Here is a 26,097-nt window from a genome sequence, read left to right on the forward strand (position 1 = left end):
CTGGACTCGAACCCCCAAAACTCAGTGCCAAGGTCTGTAACCTTCACACTGAGCTATGGGGGTTGTGTTTTTTTAAGCCCTTTATGGGCTTTCTGGGACCGCAAGGGCACCCTCAAAGGCTTCCCCAGGGTCCCTATGTATTTATTTAGTTATTTATTTATTTATTTTTATATATATTATTTTTTGATTTTAATGAAAAGCCCTTAAGGCTTTGCCTGCGGTGCCACTGCTTCAGGAAGCATGGAGCTGCTTTGACAGCAGGCCGGTACTTGCTGAAGGATTTCATCTCTGTCCCCTGCACACGTGCAGGGGACAGAGATGAAAGCTCTGCTGCTTGACAGCGGGACCTACTATAAAGGTCCTGCTGTCAAACAGCTATGCCCCCGGAGGTGGGCACCCCAGGACATAGAAGGAGCTGGCCCCAGGGCCATCTGCGGCTCCAAGAGGGAGGCCGTGTAGCCCCCCCTTCATCAAGGACTTAGCACCGGGGAGGTGGTGGTCCCCAGAGCGTGGGGGTACCATAAGGACCCCTTTTCTTTTTTTGAAGATTAGCCCCTGGGGCAGCAAGGGGGCCACTGACCCCCCCATTATATTACATAAATGCTCCGGGGAGGTGGTGGTCCCCAGGGGAGCGGGAGGGAACAGAGCGCCCCCGCATATCAAAACAAAGCCCTGGAGAGGTGGGGGTCCCCAGGGCAGTGGGGGGATACAGGCCCCCCACATATAACTCATAAGCCCTGGGGAAGTGGCAGTGTCCAGGGCAGTGGGAGGGGGCGAGCATCCCCCCACATATCAAAACAAAGCCCTGGGGAGGGGGCCGTCCCAGGGCAGCAGGGGGGCCACAGGCACACCCACATACAAATATATAAGCCCCGTGAAGGTGGCTCTTCCTGGGGCATCAGGAGGGGCCCAGGAGGCCCGCTCACTTTTTTTTTTAAATCCCCCAGGACTTGGTCCACCCAGGGGCATTACACTAACGAATTTCTGAAGATCGCGCTTCTTTTTTAAAATTATTTTATGAGTGGCATCGCGGATCTACTGTGACTCTGCTTGTAAAATTTTAAAAAATGCATTTTAGTCCGGGGGGATCCCTTTTGAACCCCACCACCAGAGCTATGGGGGCATGGTGTTCGTACCCTGGCCTCTTTTCTTTATTTTTTACTTTTATTTTGGGACTCAGCTTCAGCGGAGTCCCCAGATGGCTGACAAGACTTACAACGACTTCCCTTGTTGAAGTGTTATCAGCCAATCAGATCTCTGCATGAGATCAGGAGGGGTCACAAATCCATTGTGTCTTTAGATATACAAATTTGGGCTTTCATTAATTTCTCTAAAATTACTGAACGAAATTACACCAAAACAAAAAAGCACTCTTTCTGGACCACAACCTACCTTCCTACCAAATTTGGTGTAATTCCATCCAGTAGTTTTTGCATCCCCTGCCCCCAGACGGATCACCCCGAAACTTTCCAGGCAGCAGCTGACGGGACAGGCAAATCTTTTTGGTAAGTTTCGTGAGGATTCCTCGAGAAGCCCCACAGCTATAAACAAGTGAAAAAATGCTTTTTATATAGAAACTAGGTCCTAATAATAAATACCAAGTGGCGACTAGGTAATATACAAACAAACACACACATATATAATTTTACTGAAAAGTTAGGAAATAGATTTAATAAAACTAAGAAATTCACTTAAAAACCAAAGGTTACAGAGACGTGGAGCCAACCCTTATAAAGACCCAACCCCATGCTGAGCACAGCGGGGGTTGGCCACAGGATCTGGCCTGCAGCCAACCCCTATAACCACCCAACGCTGTGCATTGCCTTTGGCTGTGCACAGCGGGTGTTGGCCACAGGGCCTGACCTGTGGCCAGTCCCTGCGGCCAACCCCTATACTAACCGAAACCCACATGGCCCTCATTCCCCAGGCCGATCTCGGTCCCAGAGATCCCATCCCCGACGCCCAGCCTAAACATTTTTTTGGGAAGGGGGGACCGTGTGGCCCCCCTTCCCAGGCTGATCTCAGCCCTGGAGACCGTACCCCTTATAGCCCAGCCAAAACATTAAATTTTTTCAGGGGAGGGGTGCATGGCCTCCCTCTCCAGGACGATCTTGGCCCTGGGGACCCCATACCCGGGCCTGAATATTACATTTTTGGGGGGGGCCACGGCCCTCCTCCCCAGGCCAATCTCAGCCCCGGGGACCCCATCCCTAGAGCGTGGCCTAATTTATTTTTTTAGGTGGGAGGTTATAACAACTGCACATCCATCTGAAAAAAGTTCCCATCATTGTCAGGGCTGGTGTGCTTGAGCTGCTGGGCACCAGACAATTGTAAAACTGAGCAGGACAGTGATCTCCAGGAGAGTCATGCAAAATGGACAGACACACCAGTGGCTGGGAGGGCTGGGATTTAACTGGCGAGACCCATGCTAAACAGCAAAATAAAACTGTAGCACTATCCATTTTGATGCAAATGTTCAACAGCCAATGTTTCCACTAGGCTAGTATGTGCAGGAGAAAATAAATTCCTTCAAAGTTTACAATGTGTACGTGTCTGATTCGAATACTGGCATTCTGCTGCACCGTATGTGTACTATACAACTATACACGTGGCAACACAGGCTATTGTACACATACTGGGGCGCAGCATCTACGTCGTGTATGTTCACGAGGGGATGCTGCACCACAACAGATGCCCAGCTGGACATCTCTTAATGTACAAGAGTCTTCTTACCCTGGCTTGTTTTAAAAGCAATACCCAGTGGGTCCCACTCAACACTCCTTTACGTGGCAGCAGACTGACTCCGATACATGCCATTCTGCATATACTTAATGTATTATGCTCAAATCTTAAATTAAATAGCAAGCAGGATTCCCCAAAACATGTATATTTCTATTAACTGTGTTATGGATTGCTATGAGCTATTTGTTAGACAATGGCAATCATAACAGTTCTGAACTTAGAGATATAGAATTATAGATGGGTAACAGTCAATTACTGGGATTTTTTTCACTGACGTGTTCTGAGTGACATCAAGTAGATAACAACAGTGAAGCTCAATTCGTGTATGATGTCACTCAGGACCCAAGAGGTGAAAAACATCACTGTAATTCACTTTTACCCATCTATAATGTTATGTATGTATGGTCCCCAAAGCTATCTGCCCCTGCTTTTAACTGATATTTAGTGGCAGAGAAATAATGGGGGAGGGAGACATACGTAACATGGCCTCTGTTATGTATCCCTGTCCCAAAGATTAAAAAAACGTATCTGCCATCCTTGATCAATGCCCACCACCTTCCCTGCCTTCCTTCATCTTCCTGTAGCTTTGCTTTCTGCTTTCAGTCAAGTCAGACAAGCAGCACTGTTCTGACTATCTCCCAGGAAGGCGTGTCAGCCTGGCCTGGACGACCTTTATGACATCACAAGAGTCGGTAAACAGTTTAGTTATCAACTGTTGTTAAGTTATAGCAGTGGATTACGAGATTCAAAAACTGAAGTAAACGATAGAGGCTCTCTATGAGAGTGATGCAGGACAAAACTATAAATGCTATATGAAAAATTGATACCTCCTTGTCATGCTGCAGTACCTGTGGCTGGATACCCTTACAAGGAACAACAGGAGCAAACTGCTCAACACACTACATAATTCCAATCAACACATAAGAGCTCTTATGATCACACACCTCGGATCTCTGGTGACCACACACTTTGAAGCTCTAGCGACCAGACATCTAGGGGTTCTGATGACCACACATAAAGGAGCTCTAATGACTACACACATAGGAGCTCTGATGACCACACACATAGGAGCTCTGATGTCAACACGCTTAGGAGTGACGACACACTTATGAGCTCAAGTGACCAAATACTTAAGAGCTGTCATGACCACACAGATCGGAGCTCTGATATCACACACATACGAGGTCTGATGACCATACACTTAAGAGTTCTAGTGACCACACAACTAGGAGATCTGATGATAACAAGCAAAAGAGCTTGCATGACTACTCACTTCATAGTTCTGGTGATAACACAGTTTGGAGCTCTAGTGATCCCACACTTAGAATTTCTAGTGATCACACATCTTGGAGCTCTGATACCCACACAAAAGATGAGCTCTGGTGACCAAACACATAAGAGCTCTAGAGAATACTCATCTAGGAGCTCTGGTGACCACATACCTAGAAGTTCTAACACAGGAGGTTTGATGATCACACGCATAGGAACTCGATTGACCATAAACTTAAAAGCTCTGGTGAGGACATACTTAGAAGCAATGACCCACCTAGAGGCAGGTGGGACTGGGCAAAAACCAGCAAGTAGGTGCTAGGAATGGTCAATGCTCCTGGGAGGTATAGGCAAATCCAGTGGTGTATTTGGGAGGTCAGAAGTAGATTGCTAAGGCTGAGCTGCCGTTGGCCTGGCAATGTTTACATGCTGGAGGTCTGTCTGTCAGGAGCAACTCAGTATTGACATCATTGGAGGCCATCCAGGGACATTAAAACTTTTTTAGAGAAGTCCAATTCCAGACAGTACCTTTAATCCAAATGACCTGAATGACTGCTCTGTTATCAAACCAGAACAAGCATCAGCAAAGCACTTATGTCTAGCCTTGGCAAGCTGGTCACTTTTTATTTTGTATTTCAAGCATATGTTACACATAAAAAAGGGGAAAGATGCCACAATTTACATGTGGCAGCCTTATGCTTATAATAAAGATTCTACATTTAAAATAACTTTACCATGGATTATAAATTTAATAGAATCATGTCGTGCGTGCCTCCAAGCAAGAGGTAGTACTTAGGATTGGTATAGAGGACCCTTTGAGTTTTAATGTACATCACAGGGAAATATGATTCTTAATGGCTCAAAAAACGTAACATTGGCTTTCAGTTACTGTTCCCTGAAGACATGGTTTAGACGCTGTAGGAGGCGGGCCTGGTTTGTAGTGGGTACCAAGGGGTACTTACACTCTGCACCAGGTCCAGTTATCCCTTATTAGTGTAGAAGAGGTGTTTCTAGCAGCTTAGGCTGATAGAAGGTAGCTATAGCTGAGCAGCTTAGGCTGAACTAGGAGACATGCAAAGCTCCTACTATACCACTGGTGTCATATGCACAATATCATAAGAAAACACAATACACAGATATACTAAAAATAAAGGTACTTTATTTTTATGACAATATGCCAAAAGTATCTCAGTGAGTACCCTCAGTATGAGGATAGCAAATATACACAAGATATATGTACACAATACCAAAAATATGCAGTAATAGCAATAGAAAGTAATGCAAGCATTGTACAGTCACAATAGATTGCAATGAGAGCACATAGGTATAGGGGCAACACAAACCATATACTCCAAAAGTGGAATGCGAATAACGTATGGACCCCAAACCTATGTGAGCTTGTAGAGGGTCGCTGGGACTGTAAGAAAACAGTGAGGGTTAGGAAAATAGCCCACCCCAAGACCCTGAAAAGTAGGTGTAAAGTGCACCTATATTCCCCAGAGAGCACAGAAGTCGTGATAGGGGAATTCTGCAAGGAAGACCAACACCAGCAATGCAACCAAAGTGGATTTCCGGATGAGAGTACCTGTGGAACAAGGGGACCAAGTCCAAGAGTCGCGACAAAGTCGAGATTGGGCAGATGCCCAGGAAATGCCAGCTGAGGGTGCAAAGAAGCTGCCACCGGATGGTAGAAGCTGTGGAGTGGATTCTGCAAGAACGAAGAGGACTAGGAACTTCCCCTTTGGAGGATGGATGTCCCATGTCGTGAAGAAGCTTGCAGAGGTGTTCCCACGCAGAAAGACCACAAACAAGCCTTGCTAGCTGCAAAGGTCGTGGTTAGGGTTTTTGGATGCTGCTGTGGCCCAGGAGGGACCAGGATGTCGCCACTTGCGTGAGGAGACAGAGGGGGCGCCCAGCCAGACAGGGAGCCCTCACAGGAGCAGGCAGCACCCACAGAAGTGCCGGAACAGGCACTACTAAGAAGAGTGAACCGGAGCTCACCCAAAGTCACAAAAGGAGATCCCACGACGCCGGAGGACAACTCAGGAGGTTGTGCACTGCAGGTTAGAGTGTCGCGGACCCAGGCTTGGCTGTGCACAAAGGAAATCCTGGAAGAGTGCACAGGAGCCGGAGCAGCTGCAAATCACGCGGTACTCAGCAATGCAGTCTAGCGTGGGGCTGCAAGGACTTACCTCCACCAAACTTGGACTGAAGAGTCACTGGACTGTGGGAGTCACTTGGACAGAGTTGCTGAGTTCCAGGGACCACGCTCGTCATGCTGAGAGGGGACCCAGAGGACCGGTGATGCAGTCTTTTGTTGCCTGCGGTTGCAGGGGGAAGATTCCGTCGACCCACGGGAGATTTCTTCAGAGCTTCTAGTGCAGAGAGGAGGCAGACTACCCCCACAGCATGCACCACCAGGAAAACAGTCGAGAAGGCGTCAGGATCAGCGATACAAGGTTGCAGTAGTCGTCTTTGCTACTTTGTTGCAGTTTTGCAGGCGTCCTGAGCAGTCAGCGGTCGATTCCTTGGCAGAAGGTGAAGAGAGAGATGCAGAGGAACTCTGATGAGCTCTTGCATTCGTTATCTAAAGAACTCCCCAAAGCAGAGACCCTAAATAGCCAGAAAAGGAGGTTTGGCTACATAGGAAGGAGGATAGGATAGCAACACAGGTAAGAGCCTATCAGAAGGAGTCTCTGACGTCACCTGCTGGCAGTGGCCACTCAGAGCAGTCCAGTGTGCCAGCAGCACTTCTGTTTCCAAGATGGCAGAGGTCTGGAGCACACTGGAGAAGCTCTGGGCACCTCCCCTGGGAGGTGCAGGTGAGGGGAGTGGTCACTCCCCTTTCCTTTGTCCAGTTTCGCGCCAGAGCAGGGCTGGGGGATCCCTGAACCGGTGTAGACTGGCTTATGCAGAGATGGGCACCATCTGTGCCCATCAAAGCATTTCCAGAGGCTGGGGGAGGCTACTCCTCCCCAGCCCTGACACCTTTTTCCAAAGGTAGAGAGTGTAACACCCTCTCTCTGAGGAAGTCCTTTGTTCTGCCTTCCATGGCCAAGCCTGGCTGGACCCCAGGAGGGCAGAAACCTGTCTGAGGGGTTGGCAGCAGCTGCAGTGAAACCCCGGGAAAGGTAGTTTGGCAGTTTGGCAGTCTGTGCTAGAGACTCAGGGAATCATGGAATTGTCTCCCCAATGCCAGAATGGCATTGGGGTGACAATTCCATGATCTTAGACATGTTACATGGCCATGTTCGGAGTTACCATTGTGACGCTATACATAGGGAGTGACCTATGTATAGTGCACGCGTGTAATGGTGTCCCCGCACTCACAAGGTCCGGGGAATTTGCCCTGAACGATGTGGGGGCACCTTGGCTAGTGCCAGGGTGCCCACACACTAAGTAACTTAGCACCCAACCTTTACCAGGTAAAGGTTAGACATATAGGTGACTTATAAGTTAAGTGCAGTGGTAAATGGCTGTGAAATAACGTGGACGTTATTTCACTCAGGCTGCAGTGGCAGGCCTGTGTAAGAATTGTCAGAGCTCCCTATGGGTGGCAAAAGAAATGCTGCAGCCCATAGGGATCTCCTGGAACCCCAATACCCTGGGTACCTCAGTACCATATACTGGGGAATTATAAGGGTGTTCCAGTATGCCAATGTGAATTGGTGAAATTAGTCACTAGCCTGTTAGTGACAATTTGTAAAGAGAGAGCATAACCACTGAGGTTCTGGTTAGCAGAGCATCAGTGAGACAGTTAGGCATCACACAGGGAACATATACCTATAGGTCACAAACTTATGAGCACTGGGGTCCTGGCCAGCAGGGTCCCAGTGACACATAACAAACATACTGAAAACATATGGTTTTCACTATGAGCACTGGGCCCTGGCTAGCAGGATCCCAGTGAGACATTGAAAACACCCTGACATATACTCACAAACAGGCCAAAGGTGGGGGTAACAAGGCTAGAAAGAGGCTACTTTCTCACAGACGCACGATTATTATTTTTTTTAAATAGGATGAAAATGGAAACAAAAAAGCAATGACATTAACCCACCAGACTTCACACAGATGTGCACGTCTTTTTAGGAAAATGTGTAAATGTGATTAGGGGAAAAGCTGTCACTCAAAGTGATTGAGATCCAAAGGTAGTGACTCAAAACATATGCGTTGGTGAGAAGCAGCAAGCTGTGAATGACAGTTGAACCAACCAATGGCTCAAAAGGCTGACCTAAACCCCTATATATATTGGTATCCGTACATCTTATATTCAATCAGTAATGTATTGTGCCCTCAAACAAACGTGCATCGCGTTTCGGCACTTCGCCTTCCTCTAACTCTGAAACCTGTCTCCTGTTATATATTTTTTATGTGCCAGTCAAATCTGTTTCTAGGCCATGTATGTATGTATGTATGTGCATGTATTTTTATTGCATGAAGCTAGTGAGGAAAGCTAGAGCGGTTTCTCTAGCACCGACCTAAAAATGTCCCTTAATTCCAGGCAATCTTGTTCCCGTTGATTCGCATCTCTCGTTAAACACGTCGAGAACACATGTTCTTGGCGGCAGGATCTGTTAACAGCTTTCACACCCCAACTGGGTCCGGAAAATGAAAACATAATCCTCAGAGGTTCCTGTTCTCAGTCACATGACACACACGTTCTGCCCAAATCTGCGTACTGCCCTCCCAGCGGAAGTGGGGCCTGGCCAAAAAATCACTTAAGCTACAGATGTCTGAGGTGAAGGGTGGCCGGCGACTGTGCTGCAGTCCACCCCTGAGAATGGAACCTGCACCACATAACACGCATTCTCCATGCGGCTTCCATTGCAAGTTGTCCCCCTGCCCACAGACAGGAGCGGGTCTGCCTGACCTACAGGCAGAGCCAAAAGTGCTATTTTGACAGGTGAGAGCATGGGTCAGTTTCTTGGCCCGTTTCTTGGCCTGTTTTATGGTCTCTCTGTTAATTTCCAATGTTTAACCACAAACATGACCTGCTGCAAGCACAAATACATCCGTTTCCCATACTTTGAAAAACATCTATGCATAGAATGTGTACAAGTTCAAAACTGCCCGATTTGAATATGTGGGCCACTTTTATAGATATCTGAATCGTTAATGGGCTTTACTTTTATTTTGGTGCCCAGGCCTGTTTTCTGTCTGAGACGGATCCTGCGTAGATGTTGTGAGTGTGTGCCTAAGGGACTCGTATTTTGTCATCATATTTGGTGACTACTTGAAAATATCTGCACAATGTTTATTCTATAGGTAGCTTCGCTTTGAGTCTGTGCTTTGATATATTATAAACAACGCTGGCACTTTATCTTGGGTTGAAGCAAAGTACAAAACAATCAGTGCAAGAAATGAGGGGAATCAAATCGGATCAGGTAGCTATTGTTGAGCTGGATCCAGGATCTTGACTGGCTTCACTGAAATATGCTGAATTTGTCTGTGTGTTATTTGCCAACAATGGGACACATTTAGCAGCGCCTGCACATTGTCTGCTTTCCATTTGGAACAGCAACCTGCAGGCGGTGAGGGGCTTTCTTATTTTCAGTTCTTTCCAGCTGGACCGAAAACAAAGGCCTGTTTTGAAAGGCCATCAGCCCTTCTTTAGTTCATATCATCCTAGCTGGGAGCGATCTCGAATCTAACACCTAGATGCCAATGCAATGGAGGGAAACAAAGGCCTCCAGCTGACAAGTACTTAAGAGTAACAGTGATCTGGAGATTGGTTTTTTACTTTGTTCAACCCCTCTATGTATGCACCATACATGCACTATGCGAGGGTCAGATGTATCTGTCTGAGTAATTATACAAATAATGATTTAAATAGCACTTACTGTATCAGAGCTCTTCACATCACACACACACACACATTATACGGAGACAATAAATCATAAAAGTGTGAAAATCAGCCTGTAGGAAATATAAGATAAGTAAATGAGGGTTACAAAGTATAAGAATCACATAGGCCCTCATTATGACCCTGGCCCTGCTGTGGCGGTTGCACCACTGCGGGACCAGCGGTGCAGACTGCTATATTACGACTGTGGCAGTTTGGCCACTCCCAAACCACCGCGTCTCCACCTGTCCCACTGCTTTACTGCGGCCCGCCAGGCTGGAGGTTTTCACCTGCAGCACAGGGGGAGTCGGATAACCGCTGAGGTTATTCTTATTAGGAACACTGCCAGCATTTTCCTGGTGGTCTCACCACCACAAAATGCTGGTCGAAAGGTATCACGACAACAGGAACTTGCGTTCTTGTCACCGGGTTACCCCCCCCAAACACCTCCGCACACACACACGCATGCACCCACACACACACAATCACACCCCCACTCACAACATTCACCCCCATAGACATGCTTACATACCCATACACATCACACACACACATACACTTTCCATCCCCCAACCCCTTCAACTACATACATACATACACAACTCCCACCCCCCCACTCATCTTCTCACAACCCCCAATCGTACCTCACCGCACACACACACACACCATATACACATACAAACATACACGCACCTGCACGCACACACTCGCATACACACACTCACACAAACCCATTCACACACCCCGCCCTCCTCCCCTTGCAGACGACACTTACCTCGTCCAACAAGGTGCTCCTCCGTAAGAAGAAGGGACCCGGCGCTCCCACCTCCAACATCGCCATGCCAGAAAAATACCACCACACAGAATTATTGGTCGTAATTCTGTGGGCGGTCTTTTTCTTGTGTGCTAGTGTCGTCAGTGGGACCGCCTAAGTGCCGCCGACCACCGTAGTGAATGCCACCGGATATCCGACCGCCGCAGTGTGGATATCCAGTGGCAGTCATAATACAGCGGTCTGAAGACCGCCAGCACTGGCGGTCTTCCGGCAGCCGTGGCTGCGGTGGTCTTGGGAAAAGACCACAGCAGTTATAATGAGGGCCATAGTGGCTATTGTGGTGGCCATTATGTGTTAATAGTGCATGAAATGGATAAACACAAAGTCAGGATTTAACAAGGTGATTGGAGTTTTCTGTACTAACAAGATTTTGGACCTGATTTAGATTTTGGCTGTCAGCTTACTCCGTCATAACGGTGACAGATATCCCATCCACCGAAATATAAATCCCATTATTTCCTACGGGATTTATATTTCAGTGGATGGGAGATCCGTCACCGTTTTGACAAAGTAACCCGTCCGCTGAAATCTAAATCAGGCCCTTTACTATTACCCAAAGGAACCCTTTTTAGCAGCCTTAGAATAACAACAGATTGAGAAAAAAACAACAACGGTCCAAACATATGCCTTGCAGTTTGCATGCAGCTCCTTGATGTCGGTTCTTATCTCACTGTGCTACAGCAGACAAATTGCAATGTATGAATTGCAAGTAACAGAAGGCTTTCTGGGTCAAAAGCAGTAATCCCTTTACCTATTTACATAAGATAGAAATCTGCGACCTGTGTGTTACACAATGTGCTTTGTAGCAGGCCCTTTAACCCTCTATGCTACCTCGACAGTCAAAACTGCGAATAGACAAAACGCAGATCACTGCAGGAAGTGCATTAACCACAAGAGTTATCTTACTATTAGTATTATTATTATCTCCTGAAAGACGCAAGGCACGCAAACATCGCGACAGCAGGTGCCTTGACCCTATAAGATATTTTAAAAATGCAGTCTGTTTGCGACCATTGAAGTAAGCCAGAACAGATTTACTCCCACGTTTATCCTTGTTGGCGATTTCTTTGTGGAAGAGTTAAAAAAAAAAAAGTGGTAAAGTAGTGACGATTGTTGTTAACTTTCCCCAATATCTACCTGCCTCATGTATTTACACTCTCACACATGCTGCTTTTTATGATTCCTACACTTGTGTCCTTTCCGCTGCCATACCTTCATCCCCAATTAATGGGATCCGGAGTACATTTTTTTCTATTTCTAGCACTGTAGTACAACTGTGTTCCAATGAAAATGTGCATACTCTCCACTTCTGTGTTTGCGTTGTGAAGGGCTGGAAAATATTTGTATTGGCTGCGTTTCACAAGAGGATGTTTTTCCAGGTTTTCCTCGCAGCGTCACTGAGGTTGTCTGGTGTTACCTTTCCTTGCTCGCTAACTACGGCACGCTCTCTCTGTGACTGTCGACTATTCTACACGAGATGTCTCTCTTCTACAGAACGCCAGATTTAAAATGGCCGTCAGCTGTTGGTTGAAGTCACTGTAGCTGACAAGCAGACATCACAGTGCACACAATAATTATTGGTAATAATTGTTACACCGTCTACAGCACACTGTATCATTTTGGCTGGCCTCTGGGCGCTAATGAAAGGTGGTAATTATTGTGATTCCGCTTATGAATGAAGGGGTACTCTTTTTCAAATACTGGTATACTCACCTACAGGACTTTTGGGATTTGGTGTGTTTCAAGGAAGTCAAGACAATGGTTTGCAAATTAGCTAAGTTCCGCCATTTTCGCAAATCAGCACTTTCAGCAACATGTACCCATGTCTCTGAATTTGGTAAAAAAAAAAAAAAAAAAAAGATGTGTAGGGTAGTGTGCGAAATATGTGTAAATTGAATCTTTTTCTGGCTCAGTGTTGTGCTCAAAAAATAAACTGGCTGCCAACAAATTGACATGAATATTACCAGGGCTGGCTTTAGGGCAGTGCGACAGGTGCAGCCGCACCCGGCGCTGACCTTGGAAGAGGCGCTGTGTTCAGAATTTACTCTTGGTTTTAGAAGCACCTGCTGTTTCCTTGAAAGTTTTTAGGCAACAATAAAAATGGCAACGCAGGTGATTAATGTTTCTGCTGGCGAGAAATCTAAGTGCTGTACAGTGGCAGTTCTACAGTTTGGGCTCACTGTAAAGTAGCGCAGAGGGCTAATACGCCTGCTGCAAAGAACGTGTGCCTTGCAGATCAGAGACCAGTAATCCTCACTGTTTCGTTTAATATTTCCTATAAACTGATTTACACACGTGAGATTCATTCCCTCTGTATAACTTGTGTGTCATGTAAAGTGCTCTGACGCCTCAGGTTTGGTAGGAGTAGTGCTATAAAACAAAATAAAAAGCTACTTAAGGATGCACATACGGACCTCAGGCCTTATCTTCCCCTCCCCTTTTTCAGGTCACAGCGCTCCAAGACCATGACAGCAGCCCACAGATAAGGCCCTTAGAAAGACCTTCCAGGGGTTGTAATCTTCAGCTGATAAGAGGGAGATGACATTGGCGAGTGCCCAATTCAAGAACTGGGCAATAACCACTGCTGGGCAGCACTTGTGTTCTTGGGGCCTCGCCCTAGCATGTTACATTGCAGTAACCGATAATTTCACGGACTGACCAGCCATATAAATAAATGTTATAACACAGTGGTTCCCAACCTGTGTTCCAGGGACCCCTATGGGTCCGCAAAGCCTCCTCAGGGGGTCTGCGACGGCTTAGAAAATGAAATCAAATTAACAGATTAGGTCCCCAGCTTTCAGTAATGACTCATTGGGGGGTCCTCGGATTCCAATAATGATTTAGTGGGGGTCCCCAGATTCCAGTAATGATAAAGGGGGGGGGTCCACAGAAGTCGAAAGGTTGGGAACCACTGTTATAACACGTACCACAAAACGAGTTGTATCTTGATGCATACCTATGAAAGTTTTTCGGCACCAAAGCAGTGACATAGCGCCTTAATGCAAGCAAGAAAAAAATGCCCCCCCTTCCTGGTTTAGTAGTAAAACACTCAATACAGCTGGGGTGCGCTGAGGCCCTCAGTCCAGGGGACCCTGGTGCTACTGCACCTCCAGCATTGCTGATAGCTACACCCTTGCACCCAATTGTAATTTAGTTGTGCAAAAATGCATTTGCAATTCTAAAAACCATAAGTCGAATTTTGGAATTATACATCACACAACAGTGGAAAGCTTACACGTTATGACTGATTTTCAATAGTTAGTAATTAATACTGCTGGGCGGGTGTTAGGCAGGAAAAATCCATGCAACACCTGAAGCTTCAAGTTTGGGGTTATTCAAAACATGTTGCATTGCCATTGCCGCTCCTTTCAAATACTTGTAAAGTGGCTCCTAAAACAATTTGGGATAATAATGTGTCCAGGGACAGAATGGGTAGAAAAGACCCCAAAATTTCATTGGTTGTGGGGGAATCAGAAAAAGTATGAACATTCGCAAAGCCAGTACATCTCGCCTTTTCAACTATCAACAATGTTTTTTGCTGATGCTGTGCAAAATCAGCAAAATAAAAAACACGCATGTGCAATACAATGGGTCTCGCGTTTGATCGAGTTAGAGCTATTAGCGTTGCAAATTCCTAATTGGACCTTTCTTGCCACATAAATTGAAAATGAAAAGTAAAATAGTTGACCTATGCAAGTCAATTCTAAGCGCCACGGCTGCCATGAGTGTGAGCGCAAGAGTTATTGGCTCCCTGCATGAATGTTTACAAAGGATTGCGGCCGGGATGACAGGCAAACCGGAGGAGGGGCCATCAAACGCTGTAACAGGAGGAAGCATGACGTAGTGCAATGGCCAACAAAAATGTTCACTTAGTGAAATCGCCTGGGAGAAACTCAGCACACAAAGTAGGGACATTTCACAAAATGCACCAATAAAAATGAAGCATGGACAACAAAAAACGAATAGCAAGAGTAGGCATGGTTAAAACCCCACAGAGAGATTACAACAGGCCAGAGCGCTTGTGCACTCAGCCCTAAAAAGGGAAAACGGGTACACATGCGTGACATGATGCTATAGGGGCCTAATGTGATGACATATGCATGTGTGACCATGTATGTGTGTACATATCGCATGACACACGCATCATTTTGCTTACTTTGTAGTAAATTGCAGCTGCCAAGACCTCAAAAAAATATAAAATGAAACTTTCTTCATGGACATCAGTGGGAGGGTTGGATGGACTGGAGGGGGAGTGGTAACAGGGATGCAAGATGAAGTAGGTGGGAGAGCAACAGATGAATCTGAAGAGGGAAAGTATAAAAAAATAAATAAAACATTTCAAAACAGGGTTGGATAAGCAATGGACAAGCTGCTGGTTGGGAAAGGAGGAATCAACAGCAAGCACACAAGTAGTGGTATTTGAAGTGGTAGGGGGCAAGAAAATAGATGTGCTCTTATAGAGTGATGCAAGAAAAATTAAAAAAAATACTTCACTGAATGTGAGTAGTGGAGGATACAAGTCACCCAATTAAAAGGATGGTAAAGAAGCTATGTTCCAGGAGAGGGACAAATACAAGAAGAAGAAGGAAAGTCCTTGAATAAAAAGCATATAAATGAAAGTGACTAGAAAGCCAACCAGTGGTAACCAATGGGCTGGCTCAAAGCTCACTGTAAGTTTTAGGTATTGTCGCCAAGAGTCTTTCTACCACAGACAACTAAAAGCTGCTTGTTGGCGAGACCAAATAAATTGAAGAAGAGAATTTTTTTTTTTAAATATACACATGAAAATTTCCAAATGACACCCAGTGAGAATCAAGCAGTACATATTTGTCAAAGTGTAGTACTCCTAGAAATATAGGACCAGGTTTATTTCCAGGACTACTCCTGGAGGCGTTCATGAATCCCCTATAAGTCAGAAATTTACTCCAGATGTAGAAAGTATATTTCTGATTTTTTGAATTGGGGGAGATAGTTATCTTGACAGTGGGGTCATCAATGACTTTGAAAATTAGAACAGGGTTTGGGGATAGGCAGCAGGGAACCTGCAACAAGAATTTTTGGGAGACCTGGACTCTAACACAATCATTTTGGGGACATGACAGCATGATTTGGGAGAGGTGGAGCATGTGAAAGTGGATTGTGAGAGGTGCCCGTGCCTTGCAAGTAGTAAATTACTCTTAAACATATGTAATGAGGAAAATGCAAGTCACCTTGGAATTAATACTGTGATTTAATAGGGACATTAGGCCTTCAATGTTTCTGTGAACAATAGTCACAGGCTTATACTTTCTGGAGATAGTGAAGGGAAAGAAGACAACCGTCTCCTTGTCCTGGGCGTCATGCCATAGACCTCACCATTACCATGGAATGCCAGCTACACAACTGAGGTCACTTACAGCTGAGATCCGACAGGCATTGCAGTTGATCTATAGCCAGAATCCGCGACCAGTACATTTAAGGCAGGACCTACTTCTGGTGACCATAGGCAGTATACAAGTCCTACGTCAAGCCAGCCTACTCATGGTGCTTCCTAGCAGATAAGCATAATTCTACTCAGTACTCCTCTAAGACTTGCCATTTCCGGGTTACAAGGAGTTGGAGGTATTTTTATTCTAGAGTAACATAATCAGTCATTGAGAAATGCAGTACATTGACGGTATCAGTGGCAATTTATATATACATCCGATGATCCTAATACTGCCTTGGCCTCCCCCTCTCTGAGATCTGTCCTGCTTTTACCTGTGTAGATCTTGTGATTTCTGTCCTATGATGTTTCCCTCTCACAAAGTCTCCTTAAAGATGGTTAATGTACTTTTTTATTCTTGTTTGCTGTTTTTCTCTTACCCTTCTGTTGTCTGTTCCCCCCGCAGCATGTGATTGTCACCCCGTGGGTGCGGCTGGCAAAACCTGTAATCAGACCACGGGCCAATGCCCCTGTAAAGATGGCGTGACTGGCATCACTTGCAATCGATGTGCCAAGGGCTACCAGCAAAGCCGATCGCCCATTGCCCCCTGCATAAGTATGTTGACCAATCTTTTTGAAATCTGTTGCATGGTGCAAATTAACCCAAAATTATCACCCACTAATCTCCTAACACATTCAGCACTTACTAATACAAGATACAGCATGTCTTACAACTAACTTGTGTACTTGTTTAGAACACCAACAGAAACGTCTTTTTTTGGAAAACACAAGCCATATCCGCACTCAAATAAATCAGCAATCACAGATATCTTTCAGGTACCAACCTTCAATGGGGCAGAGCCTAAGTAGCCTTTTTATCTACATTGTATTTACTGTTTCATTACAGTCAATGTGGTTATTATAATTTAATCTTCTAACTTCATCATCATAATTTCTAAGTTTGATAATCGTCGGCACGTGAATTAATTCGAATGCAATTCCACATTCAGAGCTGTAATAGCAAAGTACCTGTTAGTTTAACACCTGTTTCCATAAGGGATCGCAATCCTTTGTGCACTTCAGTCATGTCTAAGGAATCCACAGAATAAATTCAGACAGGCAGAGCATGCCCAGCGGCAATCACAGGTGTCTTTTATGTGTGTGCCTCAAGTGAGGCAGATCTTCAAATACATTTTTGTCATGTTAATACTGACAGCGTGGACTTGTGATTTCTACAATTATTGCCAAAATGATAGGACACTCTCACAGCCTCACCATGCAAGACTTGTGGACAATATATCAGGTACACGGTTTTTTAAATATATATGTTTACAAATTGTTTATTCCCTTACAAGACCATAATATGTCATAACTAAAATATGAAATTTGGATTGTAAGCCTACCACTGAAATCCGAGCTGGAGAAGCAGCAAGGACCAAAATGTTGACAAAAGAATGAGTCTGTCATGATGAGTTTATAATACCATAAGATAAGATGTCAAAAGAACACCAGCATCTCAGTCATCTGACATCAGAAATTTAGTATAAAAAAACGTAAAATGCAGGCTTATTGATCAGCTCTGTGATTGGGTCTTCCTTGAATGGCATGCTCATGGATGGGCAATCTTAGGGAGGTACTTTGGAGCTCTGAGCGTAGATGAGAGCGGCTCCTTCGGCAATGCACAATGCTTACTGCTGTATGTTTGAGGAGTTGATGAAGTAGAAGTTTTTCTTGGAGCTAGTAGAGGACCTACTCCTTGCTTCTATAAGTGTACAGAGGCATTGGGGCAGGGAGACATACACACTGGGAGAGCAGTCATGGAAAATATTATTACAGTGTAAGATATAAATACCAGGGCAGGGAGATTCGGATGATGACACGTGAATGTTTGCACATTGGGACAGGCCAATATGAATGTTGGGGCAGGCAGAGTAGATACTGGGACAAGGGGAACATGGACTCTGGGGCATAGGGACATGGGCACTAGAGCACTAGGATCGGGAGACACGGCACTGGGACAGTGAGACATGATACCCAGTCCATATGTAAACATGACCACAGGGTCAGGGAAACCCTATGTGGTGACAGGGTACAGGTATGGATACCTGAAATGTATAGTCACAGATAGAGAAGCACAGACAGGAAAACCTGGGCACTGGGACAGGGGAAATAGACGCCGGAATAGAGTTAGATGGACACAGGTCTGTGAAATGATGATAATGGAGTTTGAAGACATCATCCTAAATATTAGACAGTGAGACTCTGATGCTTAGAGAGTGAGATTCACAATTTGACTCAGGAGACTTTGGATGAAGAAAAAGAGAGGTTCAGACACTAGAATAAGAATACATGAACACCGGCATCAGGGGACAAGAAAGCATGTCTACATGGACGGAGAAAAAACACACCTGGAGAAAGTGAAACCCAAATATTTAGACAGAGAAACACGAACACTTGGACAGGAGACAAACTTAGGACAGAGAATCACTGAAAATAAAGAAAAGGGACAACATCCTGTTAATCCGCGGTCTCGCTCTCTTTCTTCGTCTCTCCCCTATCTTCATCCTATAGCTCCTTTCAAAAATATACCCCTTCTCTTTGTGCTCTGGGGACCTATTACCTGCTTTTTGGACAATGGCCAAACACAGAAGCCCATAGGGACCAATGCGTTAAATATGCCTTTCCCCAGCTCTGATTATGGCTCAGAAGTTCATCCAACTCACATCACACCCCCAATCTGGAACGCATAGGGACTGCTTGGCAAATGTTGAAGAAGCCCATGTTTGACATATTTATCTCAGCACTGTCCTACCTGATCCTGCCACCTCCATTCCCATTTCACACCACTGACAGCTCGTGGAACATCCCTCTGGGTGCGGAAAATCACTCAGGGCGCAGACACCTCAGAAAGGTCCAGATGACACAAATGCCAATGCTGAATGCGGTATCTCAGAACATCCAGCTTGCAAACACAAACTGCTCTCCTCCTTCTGCCCATACAGGGCCTCCGGTAAGCTCCTGACCCTCCATTTGGCACAGCTGTAACATAGATCCCCCATTTTCCAGGCAGAGTACCATTTTTTCAGGGACTATCCTTGACCCACAAGTTTGCTGAATGTGGTAGGTTACTGTACGAAACTATCAGTGTTGAGCATAATTGGTCCGGAACGGAAATTGATGTCGCCCTTAAATCATGTCCCCAGTTTTCATATCCCGACTACTGCCTTAGTTCTAATTTTAAATAAGTGTCTGAAACCCAAGGTGGTTAAAATGGAGTTGCTCCAGCATCTTCCTGGTGTGAGATTGGGAGCTTGCCACAATCTTGGCCATATTCACACTCAAAACCTGGCTCCGGTGCCGATGCTGGTGCAGAATTCGCCACCTCTGAGGAGATTTGGGATGACCTTGTCCAATGTTTCATGATTCTGGTTTAATCAGGTAATGGCCAGAGCCTTTTGCAGAACACAAAAAAGTCTCATTGTACGGCATCGTGGCCAGAGGGTGTTTTGGCACTTTAAGCATACAGAGACACCTCAGCTGGCAGAAAGAAGATCCTGCCAGGATGAGATGTTTCGTGTAGGAGGAAAGGCGTGAAAGCCTTGGCAGTCACCAAGGAATGACTTTGGCAGGAAGACTGTACCTGGGAGGTCCATAGGCATGCAGAGGTATTACTGCCCAGCATTCTGCAGCCCAGTCGTGGGTCACACCCTGGCCTTAAAGTGAAAATAAATTCTACTGTGGCACCAAAACTATTTTTCAACATGATTTTTAGGATTATACTAAAAGGTGGCAGAGAGTCATATTCTGACAATAAACCAAAAATCCCCCAGGGAGGCACACATATCTACGTTTGCACAAGGATGCAAAAAGCGGGGTTTGTCCACTGCGCACAACGCCCCTGCCCAGGAAGGTATACATTTTCACTCTGCCCAATGCCCTAGTAAAGCAATACATGTTAGCCTGAGTTCACAAGACCCCAGTAAAGCACAAGTGTGCAGTTTGACCTAAAGCCCTCACGAAGCACACATGATCAGATCACACCATGCCTCTGTCAGCCGCACACTTCCGGGTTTGTACAACGACTCGTTAAAGCGTCCAGCACCCCGGCAACGAAATACCCGGATGTAACACACACACACTGTCTCACTGGAAGGGTGACTCACTAAAGCCCAGGTGCTTCTTTCTTGTGCTTTCCTTCGCATCAGACATAATGTGCTGCAGGCACTTCAGGTCACATTGTATAAAAGCCCTGGATCTTGACAACGGATACCATTAGGGAAGAGAATATGGATTCATTTGGGAGTAATCTAGGTTAGGGAACATATTTTACACAAAAGGTTAAGCCTCTGGATTAAGAAACAGTTGTGCCAGCGTCATAGCTGAGTATATCACAGGGGGGTTGTTTAGTAGTGGAACAAGGGAGCTTTCTTTGAACTACTCAAGGGTAGACCTCTTATTACATGGTTTGCACAGTGCGCCGGTTTTGTATTTGCTACTTGGTCTCTGTGGTGACCCCTGCAAAGCTCGGGCTGCACAGTCTGTGCAGAGCCCCAAAAAGAAGATACAGTTCAATGTAACCCCCCTACCTAAGGTACACACAGCATCGCTTGCAAAGTGCCCAGGTAAAGGGCACTTTGCCCAAACTTCACACCTGCACAGTAAAGCATTCAATTGCCACTTAGCACAATGCTCTAAGAAAATCACAAATTGTGCAGTTTGCACAAGGCTTCAGCAAAAGCAGAGATGTTCCTGTCTGCACGAAGCCTCTAAGAAGTAATTACCACTCAGTTTGCACTGTGCCTTGGGTAAAACATCTGGAGCCCAGATTACTCAATGCACCAATAATTTAATTATACCGCCATAAGGTATCTCTTCATATGTCGGCATACGGCAATAGTACAACACATCTGCTCAGTTTCCATATTACCCAGCAAATTCCATTACTCCTTTTGCACAATACCCTAGCAAAGCACGAACTGCACAATTCAACTAAATGTCCAAATAGAGGACACATTACACAGATTGCACTATGACCCTGCACATCACATCATCTAAGCATGTTTGCACAACGTTATAGCAATATACACAATGCTTAATTTATTTGAGAAATGCCTTAGTAAATTGTGTATTTCTTAGGACACAATGGTGGTCATTCCGACCTAGGCGGGCGGCGGTTGCCGCCCGCCCGTCGGAATCCGCCTGAATACCGCCCCGCGGTCAATTGACCGCGAGGGGTATTCTGACATTCCCGCTGGGCCGGCGGGCGATCTGATTCAGATCGCCCGCCGGCCCAGCGGGAAAGCACCTTCCACAAGGAAGCCGGCTCGGAATCGAGCCGGCGGAGTGGAAGGCGTGCGACGGGTGCAGCAGCACCCGTCGCGCTTTTCAATGTCTGCATCGCAGACACTGAAAAGCCTAGTTGGGCCCTGTTAGGGGGCCCCTGCCGTGCCCGCCATGAACAGGATGGCGGTAGGGGGGGTCAGAATCCCCTCGGCGGCGCAGCGAGCTGCGCCGCCTTGGAGGATTCTAAGGGTCAGGGGAAAACCGGCGGGAGACCGCCGGTTTTCCCATTCTGACCGCGGCCAAAGCGCCGCGGTCAGAATGACCAAGGGAGCACCGCCGGCCTGTCGGCGGTGCTCCCGCCCCCGTTGGCCCTGGCGGTAGGGAACCGCCAGGGTCAGAATGAGGGCCAATGTCTCAGGAAAGCATATTTTGGCAAGTATGCACAATGTCCCTCATATACTGGTTTGGCACCATTTCGTCCCTTCCACACCCCCCCCCCCCCCCCCCCGTACAGCAGCACTTACATTCTACGGAGAAAGAATAGGAGAATCTAATTCTCCAGACCATGCCTCTCAGTTGTGTTTCATGGAGCAGCGGCTGATTCTATACAAGCGGTACCTGCAGCAAGGAAAAGCGACGGTGGTGCCCTGTTTCTGCGGAGGCCTCTCTGCTGCTGACATCTGTGTTCTTGCTTCTACAGCTCCTGACCAAACCAAGTCCCTTACTATAAATCCGAGCACAGACTAATCTTCTCCAATGAGAAAATTATGAAAACTTCTAAAAACACCCACAACCTCTACACCACTGCTTAATTTGAGCCGGTGGTTTCTGGTGCTCAGCACCAGCACACACCAGTACTTATGACAGTCTGCCACATGGTGGGGCGGTTTATCTAATTTCGAGATGGGCACGACAACAGCTGTTTATTAGTTCAATATACTTTACATATAACTAATACCCGGCAGCCAAGCCATTGTTATAACTTTGGGGGCCTGGAATAGCCATAATCATCACACTTGTATGTGTTTGATGGTTAGTTGTTGGGTTAGTACAGTCATTGGCAGCTCTGGCAAGGACAATGGGTGGTGCATGTTGCAGTCGCCTCCTTAGGAGGGCTCTGGCACCTTTTTGTTTTTTTTACATATTGAGCGCTGCCCTGTACCAACTATTTGTGAGATAAACACGTCTGTATAACTGGACGAGACAATTATAATTTTACAAATTACAGGACCAATTTGCACTGGTATTGAAAGCCAGCATTTCACCAAGAAATACGTTTCTTTTTAATTTGGTGTACATTATTGTAGACGTTTCTCAGAAACCACTGCCAAGGTAGCCTAACAATAGAATAGTTTGTTGGGAAACAAATCTTAAAAAATAAATTGTGATAGTTGGCATATGTGTCACGTTTTTGCTGTTTTTCTCAAATTCAGTGAACCTTTTTTTGAAAAGGTGCCTGTTTTGAGTAATCTCTGAGTTTCTACCAAATTCGGCGAAATAATTCCATGACCCAGAGAAGTCGATGATGGGAGATATTCTATGGGAGTTTAAACTGAAAGTAGCACATTTCCATCTCTCCAGTCTTAAATTTGAAGAAATTCTTTGCTAATCCACATGAAGTCTGTCAATCAGATATCTAGTTAGATGTATTATATCTTTGGAAAAGTTTGTTCTGCTACATTGTAAATGGTATTACATGTGAAATGGGTGTGAAAGGGGGATATCTCTGCAACTATTACCACGTGACCACATATTACTTCTCCTTCATTTGGCAATGTTGTGGGTGCATTTGACGTATTTGTGTAGAGGCTAGACAGCCTATATTCAAGTTTCTCCTTGAGGTCGTACATCTCGGCCTAAATACATCAGTAGAACTATCATCTCCATCTAGATAACATGTGCAGATGCTCTTACCCATTCATTGTCAACATTGTAGATCTAAAGCTTTAAACTGCCCCAACAAAAAACTGCAGGTTTGACCATCTAACTTGATATGGGGATATCACAGATTTGAAGTTGTTTTCATTGTCAGTTCCACAAATGACAAAAGCCAGAGCAAGAGCAGCCTTAAAATGATGTATTTGTTACTAAATGATGGATTTAAACTCTTGGATTCAATTCTTGGCAGAGAGTGTAATAACAAACGATATATTCTGGAATCTGTTGCTCATTGTAAACCGCTCCTGGAAATGTTAATGTGTCACTGTACTCAGTATAGCTGACCTTGCCCTTATGCGAGCAACAGGTTTGACAAAGCCGCACACTGACTGCTGCTTCAGGTTGCACAAACTAGTTTTCTTGGAGGAGCTGAGACTACACACTCAGATCAGACGAAAGCGGCTGCTCCCTCATTTCAGTGAAAAGGGGGCATAACACACGTTTATTGTTTTAGCAGAAAAAGACGTGTGAAATGTTCCATGTAACCAATGCTTGCTTTTCCCGAGTTTATGGGTTAATTCAAAACATTTTGTCAACATACTGAATTAGTAGATGTCTTCAGGAGTTTGTTGGTGACCAGCAGCCACCTTTTGCACGGTAGCTGGTGCACACCATCTCTTTCAATGTATTTATTTATTGCACTTTAGGCCATCCTTATCTGAGAACCGAAACCATTCCATAAGGGTTGATCAAATGTCTGCTTGATAAAGAGGTGAGGGGAGGAAGAGATGGAAAAGAGATTTGGGGTTTATCCTCTTATAGAAGAAGGCAAGCGTGGAGAAAAGCTTATGACCGGAATTCCATAGAAGGGGGATGAAGAGGGCTGGAGCAAGGCCACGCACGCATTTAAAGATGATGCAAAGGTATCAGAAGCAGACATGCCAAGAGAGAGGAATCCAGTAAAGCTGAGGGAGAAAGAAGGAAAAGTGAGAGAAATTAAGAATATTGTTTTAAGGGAGCACGGATGAATTTTGTAGATTTTCAGGGGCTTGGTGGGGATGAAGACAGTGGGCAAGAAGACCTAGGAGAGCATTACCGTTGTCGACACATAAGAGAAGAAGTGCTAGCGAGACAAGATGATCAGTTTCAATAGGGAGGAAAAAACTGATACTGTGAAATTTCCATTCTTGCAATCTGTAGTCAGGGGAATCGAGATATCAAAAGAGAACAAGCATTTGCAATGCAACAGGTCTCGCGTTTACTCATGTTAGAGCTGATAGCGTTGTAAACTCCTAACCCGACTTTTCACCTATCGGCAAAAGTGCATTTATGTACGTAACCCGAAAAAGTGCAATTAACTGTGTCAAGCGATCGACTTCTGCCAAGCGAAATCGTGCTAGGAAAATAGAGAAAAAATAGTCCACGAGGCGGACAGAAAACAGCGAGCCTCGCATGTTTTCTGTACTTGGTCGATGCGCTCGAGGAGGGCTAGCCACCGGAAAAGGCATGACGTATGCATGCCTTCGACTAATGAAAGCAAGCAGATTTTAATAGGCAAGCCCACGAACCAATGAAAAACACTGATGTGACGTCGACAGGGCTCCGAGCCCTTTTCTAATACCTAAAGCGTCTCGCTGCGATATCGACGCAGGCTCGACCCTAAAAAGGAAAGGGGATGAAAGGTGATGCTCAAATTGTGCATAGGCATGGAGAAGGGGAAGGCAGAAGAAGATGAGAAATAAAGAAAGGCTTAAATATTAGAAAGTAATAGGTTATAGAGCAGGTGTGAACACACAAAACTGGAGTGAAGACAGCAAAGAGATGGAGAGCAGGTACTAATCAAAAGGAGATTTGGGAACCATCTTCAGATTATGCAGATGGTCAGGCCCAGGGAAGGTGATTACCAATATGGATGAGATTGGCTAAGAGCGGTGTTTGAGCCACAAGCACACAAATCATGGGGACATACACGAGAAGCACCAAGACAGGATAAACTCGATGATTTCAAGACAGAAGCGTCTAAAAGAGCGCACTGTTTGGTTTTAGTAGGGAGCTGAGTTTAGAGGAGAATAAAGAGAACATAAAAGCAGAAAAAGACTGCTGGCAACACCAATGGGTTTTCTTCATGTGGTAAAGCATGCAACTACAGGCATGCAGAAATACTGTGATAATGTTGGTGCTGGTAATGGAAGAAACGGTCATGGTGGTGTACTCGTTGTAGAAAAGATGGTGGTAAGAGCTTACATTAAAGTTATGACAAACACTATAAAAAGCCGTCTGCAATACAGAACAATTACAAAAAGGATTGCTTTTTAGAGATAATGAAGATATTAAATAAAGAATTCTGTGTGTGATGTTTGAGTATCCTTTTGAGATGGAAAAAAATTCCATCGTGCAATACATTACAAGCCGTCCGCAGAAGACAGAATTATATATCAAAGAGTCAAAAGCAGAAGGTGCAACAGTAATAGTCCTCTAGGTAGAGCCAAAGTCCACTGCATTTATCATCTAAAGAATAGGTAACAACAGGTCAAGCAGACCGCTGAGCTGTCATGGCAGACCTAAACAAGCATTGGCAGTGTCACTACATCTGCTTGTAACTGAAAGCACCTCTTCCGTCAGTGATACATTTAGGCACTCAATAAGTCATCATACGTGACCAAAAAGGAATGTGCTCCCTTCCAGTTACCAAGCTGAATTACACAGCAATTGGCTGAGTGTTGTTTTATTATCTTTGTACAAAAAGTATCTTTTGAAACCTCATCTGGACATCACGTATCTTTATACAATCAAATCAAACCTCACAGTGAAATCTTGTATCCTGAGGGTTTCTCACATAGT

General features: G+C 45.3%; 1 protein-coding gene across 6 annotated transcripts in view; it reads left to right on the top strand.

The window, feature by feature from the left end:
* Positions 1 to 26,097, top strand: part of NTN1 (netrin 1) — a 424,193-nt gene that overhangs the window by 291,702 nt on the left and 106,394 nt on the right. For 5 of the 6 annotated variants that reach the window (XM_069200314.1, XM_069200317.1, XM_069200315.1 and 2 more), the window contains exon 4: positions 16,562 to 16,711. The exons of the other annotated variant lie outside the window; for it this stretch is intronic. In XM_069200314.1, the coding sequence (XP_069056415.1) occupies positions 16,562 to 16,711 (150 nt within the window). The remainder of the gene's footprint in view (positions 1 to 16,561; positions 16,712 to 26,097) is intronic. 6 annotated transcript variants of the gene reach the window in all.

This window comes from Pleurodeles waltl, chromosome 7 (assembly GCF_031143425.1).
Source record: "Pleurodeles waltl isolate 20211129_DDA chromosome 7, aPleWal1.hap1.20221129, whole genome shotgun sequence".
NCBI lineage: Eukaryota > Metazoa > Chordata > Amphibia > Caudata > Salamandridae > Pleurodeles > Pleurodeles waltl.